General features: G+C 46.7%; 1 protein-coding gene across 1 annotated transcript in view; it reads right to left on the minus strand.

Moving 5' to 3' along the window:
- Positions 1-749: 749 nt before the first annotated feature.
- zmynd12 (zinc finger, MYND-type containing 12) overlaps positions 750-12,259 on the minus strand; it is a 14,016-nt gene continuing 2,506 nt past the window's right edge. Inside the window, exons 2-8 of the mRNA XM_060051760.1 lie at positions 11,717-11,858; positions 9,769-9,940; positions 9,166-9,335; positions 5,844-5,966; positions 5,290-5,374; positions 2,549-2,778; positions 750-959 (exon numbers count right to left, since the gene is read on the minus strand). Coding sequence (XP_059907743.1) covers positions 792-959; positions 2,549-2,778; positions 5,290-5,374; positions 5,844-5,966; positions 9,166-9,335; positions 9,769-9,940; positions 11,717-11,858 — 1,090 coding nt within the window. The 3' untranslated portion in view covers positions 750-791. The remainder of the gene's footprint in view (positions 960-2,548; positions 2,779-5,289; positions 5,375-5,843; positions 5,967-9,165; positions 9,336-9,768; positions 9,941-11,716; positions 11,859-12,259) is intronic.

Genomic DNA, 12,259 nt, shown 5'->3' on the forward strand with positions numbered 1-12,259 from the left:
GATTAACTCGCAGGAACCCCAGGTAACCTCGCTCAGTTCACTGGATCTGGGGGAGATTATGGGGAGGGTGACCTCACTTAAGGCTCAGTTATGGTTCCACGTAGACGCAACACAAGGACCACGCAGACGCTTCGCCGCAGTCGTGAACCTGTTTTGGTTCTGCGTCGGGTTTTAGTGAGCGGACCGGTCTTAACATTTTTGGGAGGCGCACGTCAGGCCCTTGCTGTTGACACAAGGAGGGTCCGTAATGCCCCTTGCGTTGTGTCGACGTGCAAACCATAACTAAGCCTTAAGTTCACTGGGAGAGGCGTGGGGATTACCTCACAGCCCCCCAACACTAAATAGGTGACAGTAGGTGACAGTAGGTGACAGTAGGTGACAGTACCAATTCACATGACATCAATGTGTCGCTTCTCACCAGTTCAGCCCATCAGAGACGGATTAATGTAACCAATTAAAAACGCCACCCTGTTGTGCCCCAGGGTTCCAGTGCGCAGTCACCCTCCGGTACTGATCAGATGGCATTCTATCTTCGACTTTGCGTTGAAGGAAAGCGTTTCTCAGAGCTCTCCCTCCGACTGCTCTCTCTACTTGTTGGAACAGAGGCCTGTTCAGCGAGTGGAGGGCGGCCCCACAGACTCGCACGGCATTGGTAACACAACACACTTTAATTAGTTTACAGTGCAGTCATCATGTAACCTTGGGGGGAGGGGCTTCAGAAGTCGGGAGGGGGGGGGGGGGGGGGGGGGGGGGGTTAGATGAGTCGGTGAGGATTGGCCTGCTGGCTGGTCTCAGGGGACTAGGTCCGGGGGTCCAAGGGCCCCTGGGGGCTCCTGGGTCTGCATGGGTTCTGGGTCCTGGCTCCCCAACAGCCGCAGCATGCTCTGGATGGAGCCGGCCCGGCCGTGGTCCAGCGCCCGCTGGGCCCCCTGGAGGGCCACGCGGCCCAGCTCCAGCACCTGGTACACACACACACACACACACACACACACACACACACACACACACACACACACACACACACACACACACACACGTATACATACACACACACACACACACACGTATACATACACAGACACAGACACACACACACACACGCATACAGACACTCACACACACACACACACACACACACACACACACACACACACACACACACACACACACGTATACATACACACACACACACACACACACACACACGTATACATACACACACACACACACACACACACACACACACACACGTATACACACACACACACACACACACACACACACACACACACACACACACACACAGACACTCACACACACACACACACACAAACACACACACACGTATACACACACACACATGTATACATACACACACACACACACAGACACACACACACACACACACACACACACACACATACAGACACACACACACACACACACACGTATACATACACGCACACACACACACACACACACACACACACACACACACACACACATATATATAAACCCACTCACACATACAGACACTCACACACACACACACACACACACATATACCGGTATACATAAATAAAAACACACACACATGTAAACAAACGTATACATTTAAACAAAGATACATTAACACACAGACACACACAGACACACACACGCGCGTGTGCGTGCTACAGCTGCCCTGCTCTCTGTGGGAACAGCGGAGGCCCGGCTGGCGTAATGCGCCGGGATTTGTCTGCGGCCGCGCCGGGCCTAGCCAGCTAATCCCTCACTTCCTGCTGGATGCTTGACCTGCAGACACTCCCGCCCTCCTGCGTTACCCCTCCCAGAGGACGGCCAGGTTAGGGCACCGTCGCTACTGTGCCTACCCTCACATATACCACCGTTGCGGTTTAAGTGAGGGAACATGACACCGCGACGCGTCGAATGCACTCGGATGGCCGCAGCTTTGTAAACAGAGTGTGTTACTCCCCCCTATGCCTGTTTAACCCCCCCAGGGTTAAACATATGGAGTGTGCTTTGTAGTAACGCCATAGAGGTGTCGTCCTCTGTTTGATTTGCTTTGAGGCACTCCCTAGCACAGTCCCTTCTCAGGGTCAGTGTTTACCCACACCCTACACTCCTCTCCTCTTCTGTCCTGCCCCCCGAGAAAACAATGTTTTAGTGGGCAGGACAGCCTTCTGGTCGGTGGTTCTGGTGTCGAACTCAAATCAATCAAATCCTCATTTTGATCATCCGTGAACAAGCTACTCCTATGTCTAGAAGAAATCCTCCCCACCTATTTCAATCATGGGACATATCTAAAAGAGGTGGTAATATGAAGTCATATAGTTATACAAAAAAAGCTCTTTTGTTAGTAATATAGTTGTAATATTAGAAGGAGTCAATCATTTTTCTTATAACCATCACAGCATTTTTTTGGTCCATTTTCTGCTTCTCCAGTTGATCCTGTAACAACACTGAAACCCCAACAGGGGACATGTGTCACCGTGTTGCTGTGACGTTGTTGTGACTCTCGGCTTGCAGACCTCTGCCACGGCCTCACCTGTTGGGCGTCACCGGCCAGGAACCAGAGCATGGCCAGGCTGTGGTTCAAAAGGACCCCCTGATTGTCACGCTCACTGGTTGGCTCCTCCTTCTCCTCCTCCTCCTCCTTCTCCTCCTCCTCCTCCTTCTCCTCCTTCTCCTCCTCCTCCTTCTCCTTCTCCTCCTTCTCCCCCTCTAACGCCAGCATGCTTCTCAGCATCCGGTCGGACTCGACAAGCTGCGTGTAGTCTGAGCAGAAAACACATGAACACACATGAAACACATGAACACACATGAACACACATGAACACACATGAAAACACATGAAAACACATGAAAACACATGAAAACACATGAAACACATGAAAACACATGAAAACACATGAAAACACATGAAACACATGAAACACATGAAAACACATGAAACACATGAAGACACATGAAAACACATGAAAACACATGAACACACATGAAAACACATGAAACACATGAAACACATGAACACACATGAACACACATGAAAAAACATGAAAACACATGAAAACACATGAAAACACATGAACACACATGAAACACATGAAAACACATGAAACACATGAAACACATGAAAACACATGAAACACATGAAGACACATGAAACACATGAAGACACATGAAAACACATGAAAACACATGAACACACATGAAAACACATGAAACACATGAAAACACAAGAAAACACATGAAACACATGAAGACACATGAAACACATGAAACACATGAAAACACATGAAACACATGAAGACACATGAAAACACATGAAAACACATGAACACACATGAAAACACATGAAAACACATGAAAACACATGAAAACACATGAAACACATGAAGACACATGAAAACACATGAACACACATGAAAACACATGAAACACATGAAAACACAAGAAAACACATGAAACACATGAAGACACATGAAACACATGAAACACATGATAACACATGAAACACATGAAGACACATGAAAACACATGAAAACACATGAACACACATGAAAACACATGAAAACACATGAAAACACATGAAAACACATGAAACACATGAAAACACATGAACACACATGAAACACATGAAAACACATGAAACACATGAAAACACAAAGTGCCAGACAGACCACCGGACCACCGGTTCTACAACTATGGGACGAGACCCCCACAATGAGTTGGGGGGCTGGACACAATAGAAAGTTGATTTGATCATTTGTTTGTTGAGTGACTGATTGTTCGTTGATACTGTATCGACAAACAATATGCACAGACCAAAGTCCTCTCGCTTTTTCGACATGAATGTAACGACCATGTAAGGAGAATATCGGGCGGCGCCTTGACCAAAACTGCCTCCCAGGTCACAGCATAGACCCCTACTCTATGGCCCTTTAACAGACCCTTTTATCCAGAATGGATCACAATGACGTCTTCATGACAAGGTAGAAGAGGCCCTGTGGACATTTGGGTTCGAAGCCAGAACATTGTCGAGTTGGGAGTCAAACCCTCTAACCGCCACTAGACTAACCCGGCCCTCAGACGGAGAGATGGCACAATCCAATGAGGACCAAAGTGGGTCGGAACTGAAGCTGTCTCTGTCATCGACGCTGACCACGTTAACCCTACAGGTGTTATTGTGAGTGCATACATTGGATTGCTATTATTGATGTGGAATGTTCCGGGCCGCACCGTCATGACCAGGAGACCCCAGAGATAGGAAAGGCAGGAAGGTCACACCGTCTGCTAACTAGCCGCAAAGCCCGAGAAATAGCATTGCGGCTAATAGGCTTAGAGTCATATGTGGGGCAGCTTGGGGGGGGGGGGGCTGGGGGATGTGTCAGCAGTAGACCTTATATCCCCCCCCGCCCCCTGGGGTAAATCCAGGCTTTAGCTTTCCTAAAACACAGCATGCTAGCACGGCTAAATATAACGAAGTTGACCTTATTTTTAAGGGCTACGCTAACGTTGAGTGACGTAGTTGTGGTGGGGGGGGGGATTAGGGCCGGCGGGGTCAATAGGGTCCTCAATGTGGACATCAGCTGTCACCGGATTGATGATACGTAATGTATCTATAGAGATGTCTATAGTATACTGTAGACTATATTATCAAATGTCTATAGTGTATTATGCTGATGTTGATATTTCACACTGTATTTGCGTAGTGTGTTTAATAAGTAGGCTGTTCAAATGCTAGGAATAATCAGCACTCAGGTGAGTGAGTTTCAGTTAATGACAAACAACCAGTGCCAAAGTCTCCCAATAATGCAGTGCTGGTGCCGAAGGAAAGTGTAGCAATCAGTTTTAATCTCAAATATACTGAGAAAGATGTCAAAAGATTAACAGAAATTTGCACAGAAGGCTTTTCTCAGATTACAATATTGTTTTGCTCTACTTCGGATCGGAATATCATGAGCCAAGAGAGAACAGACGTCTCTCTGATTGGAAGGTTTTGGATCAATACAGGGCCATATTCAAAATCAAACGTGAATATCAGGATGGTCTCACGAGGCTCAGGTTTTATGCCGCACTTCACAATGTCATTTTCCAAGAAATCTGTCTTGATGACCTTCTTCACGCGTTTCCCCATCCTGGCATTCTTAGTATCAGTTAAGGGTCAAACCAGTTTTAGATATCATGTACAATCCACGACGTAACACCATCTGACTCCAGAGCGTTTTTTTGTAAACAGGCACAGAGAGTTCCCCGTCCCATCGCCCCGTGTGAGGCGCTGCCTACCAAGGGGAGGCTGGATCGGGATGGAGCCACTGCTGAGGTACGGCTCACACAGTTTGGTCAGATGGGAGTGCCACGTGGTCGCGACCTACAACCACAACAGAAAACACAATTTCAGCAATTAATTAAAAAAAACTGATAGAGAGAGAGAGAGAGAGAGAGAGAGAGAGAGAGAGAGACAGACAGACAGACAGACAGACAGACAGACAGACAGACAGACAGATAGATAGATAGATAGATAGATAGATAGATAGATAGATAGATAGATAGATAGATAGATAGATAGATAGATAGATAGATAGATAGACAGATAATAGATGGATAGGAAGATGGATGGATTGTCTGATGAACACACTACTTCATTGTCATCGTCTAAACATGCACAAAAAAATATCAACCTTCTCTAGCGGCCATCTAGGTTTTAAGTGGCAGCTATGTTATTATCTGTTTAATCGAAAACTCTTATTGCGCTAAATGCCATCTTGGAACTGAGGGCTGAATTCCTGATTCATTTCCAAGATGGCCACTAGGTGAATAAGACCTATGTATCCCCTCACCTGGGAGTACAGGGACCGAGCGACCTGCTTCTTCCCCTGCCTCCTGAACACCTCGGCCATGAGGAAGTACCCGCCGCAGGGCACCGTGCTGTCCAGGCCAAACTCCTCAGTGGCGTGGTACACCTGGTAACCATGAAGATGGGATAGTACACACGATCATACACCAGGTAACCATGTAACAATATAGCGGTAAAGCTCTGCATTAAAGTTAGCGCTAAAGCTATGCTAACAGCATGCAAGAGAGTGAAAAAGCATGTAAAAGAGCAGTATAGCGGCTAAACTATGCTAACAGCATGTAAAAGAGCAGTATAGCGGCTAAGCTATTCCAACAGCATGTAAGAGAGCGGAACAGCGGCGAAGCTCTGCTAACAGCATGTAAAAGAGAGGAACAGCGGCTAAGCTCTGCTAACAGCATGTAAAAGAGAGGAACAGCGGCTAAGCTCTGCTAACAGCATGCACGAGTGGGAACAGCAGCTAAGCTATTCTAACAGCATGCAAGAGAGCAGTATGGCGGTAAAGCTCTGCAGTAAAGTTAGCACTAAAGCTCTGCTAACAGCATGTAAGAGAGCGGTGTAGCGGCTAAGCTATGCTAACAGCATGTAAAAGAGCAGTATAGCGGTACAGCTATGCTAACAGCATGTAAGAGAGCATCTTGTGAATGCAGGCCTCTATAAAGAAGGCCTCTGTGCCTACAATTTAGACTTAAAAAGTGCTAGAGAAACATTTTTCTCCAATATCATTAAAACCAATACTAATAATGCCTAAACCCTATTTGCAACTGTTGACAGACTGACCAACCCCCCAAAACAAATTCCACCTGATCTCTATTCCACGCAGAAATGCAATGAGTTTGCAGCTTTTTATACTGATAAAATTGAAGGCATCAGACGTGCCATCAATATCTCCATTTCAAACAAAAATGTTGGACTACCACCCTGTTCAGGCAAAAGTAACGTGGCAATGTTTTAAATGCATGCTAAAGCCATCCACCTGTTGCCTTGATACTTTACCTACCAACCTCTTTAAGAATGTTTTTGACTGCCTAGCAATAGGCCTATTGCAGATAGTTAACAACTCCCTCCAGTCAGGCAATTTCCCAAAAGCCTTGAAAACTGCAGTTAATAAACCCCTTTTACAAAAGCGGAGCCGAGTTGCCTCTATTATTAACAACTATTATCCAATATCAAATCTACCCTTCATAAGTAAAATCATTGAGAAAGTTGTCCTCCAGCAACTTAATCACTTCCTGGCATCAACTGGTTGCTATGACACCTTCCAATCAGGATTTCGACCCCTGCACAGCACAGAGACCGCCCTTATTGTTGTAAACGACATCCGTCTTAACACAGACTCTGGCAAAACCTCAATACTAATGCTACTAGACCTCAGGGCTGCATTCGACACCATACAATACTTTTGGACAGGTTAGAAAACTGGGTGTGGCTTTCAGGCACAGTCTTAAATTGGTTCAGGTCCTACCTACAAAATAGGAACTACTTTGTTTCCATTGGCGATTTTGTATCAGAATCAACCAAAGTGACATGTGGAGTCCCACAAGGTTCGATCTTAGGACCCTCTTTATTCAACCTTGTGGGATACATGTCAACATGCTCCCACTAGGGCAAATCATGCAAAATAACAATATTGACCATCATTGCTATGCTGATGACACGCAAATCTATGTATCGCTACCACCAAATGACTTACAGCCCATAGATCTGCTGTGCCAGTGCATTGAGCAAGTGAAAGACTGGATGTGCCGAAGTTTCCTTCAACTAAATGAGGACAAAACAGAGATAATTGTATTTGGTGTTAAAACGGAAAGGCTTAAAGTAACCCACCTTCACTCCTTTACCCTCTGTCCCTGAAAACCTCAGTCAAAGCCAGAAATCTAGGGGTTATGATGGATTAAGATTTACATTTCGACAGTCACATCAAATCAGTTACAAAATCTGCATATCATCACCTTAAAAATGTAGCAAGACTGAAGACTTACAAAAACGTGTACATGCCTTTATCACTCGTAAGCTTGATTACTGCAATGGTCTCCTTACAGGTCTCCCAAAACAAACTCTAAGGAAGCCTCAGCTTGTTCAGAATGCTGCTGCTAGAGTTCTAACAAAGACCAAAAAATGTGAACATATGACACCAATTCTTAAAACGTTACATTGGCTTCCTGTAGGTCAGAGAATAGATTTTAATATCATGTTGCTAAACTATAAATCCCTAAATGGTTTAGGCCCAAAATATTTAACTGATATGCTTCCATTACTTCCACGCCTTCTAGACCAATAAGATCTTCTGAGACCAATCTGTTAATTTTCCCCAGAGTAAACACGAAACATGGGAAAGCAGGATATAGTTACTATGCAACAAATAGCTGGAATGAACTTCCTGAGGATTTAAGACTTGCCCTGCTCTGAGCACCTTTAAAACAAGACTAAAGACTTTTATGTTTGCTTTAGCTTTCTGCTAAATCTTAAATACATTGCACTTTCTAAAAAGCTTTTTTAACTTTGCCTTTATTTTTTATTTTATTACTAAAATGCCTTTTTAACTTTCCCTTTATTTTCTATTTTAACCAGAAAGATACATGATCTGATACCAGAGAGAAAGGATAAAGGTTTGAGACCCAAGGTCTGTCTGGGTTAGAGTCCTAGAATCTGGGTTGGAGTCCCGGAGAAAGGACCAAGTTCCTTTAGGTCGGGTTGGAGTCCCAGAGAAAGGCCTGAGTTCTGTCTGGGTTAGAGTCCCTACGTCTGCCTGGGTTGGAGTCCCAGAATAAGGCCTTTGGTTCGAGGTTAGAGTCCCGACGTGTGTCTGAGTTAGAGTCCTAAAATCTGGGTTAGAGTCCTAGAATATAGTCCTAGAATAGAATTAGAGTCCTAGAATAGAAATTGCCTAGAATCCGGGTTGGAGTCCCAGAGAAAGGACCAAGTTCCTTTAGGTCGGGTTGGAGTCCCGACGTTGGTACCAAATTCCTTTAGGTCGGGTTGGAGTCCCGACGTGGGTACCAGAGAGACTGTTCATCTGATCTTAAATACATTGCACTTTCTATTTTACTCATTTCTCTGCATATGTTTTCTTTTACTTATCTATTATTTTATTTTATTGTATGACAATGTTTATATGCGAAGCACTTTGAGTCTGCCTTGTGTATGAAAAGTGCCATATAAATAAAGTTGCATTGCCTTGCCTTGTCTAAAGCTATGCTAACAGCATGTAAAAGAGCGGAACAGCGGCTAAGCTATGCTAGCAGCATGTATGGGAGCGGTACAGCGCTAAGCTATTCAAGCAGTGTGGATCGGCCAGCTCTACGGACGTCGGTGGCGAGGTGGAAGAGGGCGGACTCCAGGTCCCCGGTGGAGGTGTGGAGGCACCCCAGGGTGCGGTGCAGCTGGTGGAGGAGCACCCGCTCACAGCCCGGGTTCTGCAGCATGCTCCACTCCGCATCGGACAGGTAGACCCTGGCCCGGCCCAGCCTGCCCAGGCCTTAACGCACACACATAGAAACACACACGGAAACAGGTATAGAAACACAGATACACACACACATGGAAACACATATAGAAACACAGATAAACACGTACACATGGAAACACATATAGAAACACAGATACACACATACACACACATAGAAACCCGTATAAGAACACAGATACACACACACACACACACACACACACACACACACACACACACACACACACACACACATACACACAGATAATCACGCACACACACACACACACACAGATACACACGCACACATACACACACACAGATACACACAGATACACACGCATAGAAAAACTGATGAACACACACACACACACATAGAAACACATATTTAAACACACACACACACACACACACACACACAAACACACAAATAGACCCCACCGACCCAGTCCTCCCAGCTCACCCATGTAGGCCCGGCCCAGCATCAGGTAGAGGGGCACCAGCGGTATGGCCCCGGGGCCATGCAGCTCCAGGCCGCAGGCCAGGGCGAGCTCCAGGGCGGGCAGGGCCTCCTGGTGCCTCCCCTCCCCCAGCTTACCCCGGGCCACCTCCCGGCACACCCCCAGCAGCTCCTCCTAGGGGGGGAGAGACCACAGAACCAACTAGCTGACCCACGGCGTCTGTCAGCTGTGCCACGGCCTGCTACAGTCTAAAGGCTCAGTTATGGTTCAACGTCGACGCAACGCAATGACCACGCAAACGCTTCGACGCAGACGCTCGACGAAGACGCTTCGACGCAGACGCTTCGACGCAGACGCTTCGACGCAGACGCTTCGACGCAATTTCTGGGCTCACGTCAGGCCCCTGCGGTGGACGTAAGGGGGGTCCACAGGACGTAATGGCTCCTAGCGTTGCGTCGACGTTGAACCATAACTAAGCCTCAACCCCCGTAGAGCATGCATCATGTGTCTGCTTTCAAAGCACGTTTTCAAAGTCAAGCCCAGTGATGCAAAAGATCAGCGCATGACCAATGTGCAAAGCTGTCAATGCACGGAGCAGGCCACAGGACATCACCTGACATTATGTAACATCAACCAACACGAGACGATGAGATCACTTCAATAACCTGTTCAAGCTGTTTCAGTGTTTGGTTTCTCTAAATAGGTATTTTATACAGTATAATTGTGTTTAAGGAGGCTTCAGTCAGACACGCTACACATCATGGGGTTGCTATGAATTTAATAAAGTTCAATTTCCTTGGGTGAGATGAGTGTCTGTAGAGGTACGCGTGTTGAAGGGGTTTTATGTGTTGCAGACGGCTGAAGTTATTTTACAAGGGAATCCACAGCGGCACGGGGAAAATCTGACTCACATCTAGGTGTTGATGAACCATCTTTGTGATACACGCACACACCCGAACTCACATGCACACACACAAACACACACACAGGCACTGCGCACAGTCGCACACACAGGCACTGTACACAAACACACACACAGACACACGCACACACACAGGCACTGCTCACAAACACACACGCACACAAACACACGCACACACAGGCCCTGCGTGCAGACATATTCCTACAGGAGCACTGCACACAAACAGATAAACACACACACGCAACCACATACATTAACCAATGTGCATTTAAACACTCCTCAATATTATATTACACTAATAATGGTTCCCGACCCCCGGTTCATAACAATGCCTCTTCTGTTCCGAGCCCCACCTGCCACCTTCTGCGGCTTCATCAGGTTGAAGGAATCTGCATCAGCAGAGCACTACTTCACAGAGAGAGAGAGAGAGAGAGAGAGAGAGAGAGAGAGAGAGAGAGAGAGAGAGAGAGAGAGAGAGAGAGAGAGAGAGAGAGAGAGAGAGAGAGAGAGAGAGAGAGAGAGAGAGAGAGACAGAGACAGAGACAGAGACAGAGACAGAGACAGAGACAGAGAAAGAGAAAGAGAAAGAGAAAGAGAGAGTGAGAGAGAGAGACAGAGAGAGAAACAGAGACAGAGACAGATAGACAGAGACAGATAGACAGAGACAGAGAGAAACAGAGACAGAGAGAAACAGAGACAGAGACAGAGAGAAACAGAGACAGAGACAGAGAGAAACAGAGACAGAGACAGAGAGAAACAGAGACAGAGACAGAGAGAGAGAGGGAAAGGGAGAGAGACAGAGAGAGAGAGACAGACAGAGACAGGGAGAGGGAGAGAGACAGAGAGAGGGAGAGAGACGGAGAGAAAGACAGAGAGAGGGAGAGGCAGAGAGACAGGGAGAGAGAGTGTGAGACAGGGCGAGGGAAAGGGAGAGAGAAAGAGACAGAGAGAAACAGAGCCAGAGACAGAGAGAGGGAGAGGGAGAGGGAGAAAGAGAAAGAGACCCCCCATCACTGGCTGGCCCTCACCATTTGGAGTCTAGCCTGGGCGTGGTGGGCGTCACGGTCGGCCTGCAGGACCAGGGGAGGGGCGGGCCTACGCATCCATGCCAGGCGGGGGCACACCTCCTGGTGGATGCCCACCCAGTCGGCGGCCTGGTGCTCCGGGTCGCTGGGCGGGGACATACAAAGGTTATAGGAGGCTATACACAGTGTAGAAAGTACCGGGAAAGTAATTTTCACATCAAGCACTTTACTTTCAACATATTTATTTTTTTAAATCCATACAGTGCAGTAAACTTTATAAAAGCAACCCGGCAAAAAATACTGAAAAAAAACAGAACTTGGAATGAAAGCGGAACACAACTTGTTCATCCGGTGTACGGTGCACATATTGATATTTCAAATCGAGCTCCCTGTTCTTGCAGCGCATCTGGGTAATTAGTACGTTCCTTTCTGCTTGTGGGTGAAGGCGCACCACAGTGCCCTGAAGGTTAACAAGGCAATATTGGGAAATGACTCATAAAAACCAGCCTCCTTGGGATGCCTTGGTGTCCTTACGTATTCAGATAA

This window comes from Gadus macrocephalus, chromosome 1 (genome assembly GCF_031168955.1).
Source record: "Gadus macrocephalus chromosome 1, ASM3116895v1".
Taxonomy (NCBI): domain Eukaryota; kingdom Metazoa; phylum Chordata; class Actinopteri; order Gadiformes; family Gadidae; genus Gadus; species Gadus macrocephalus.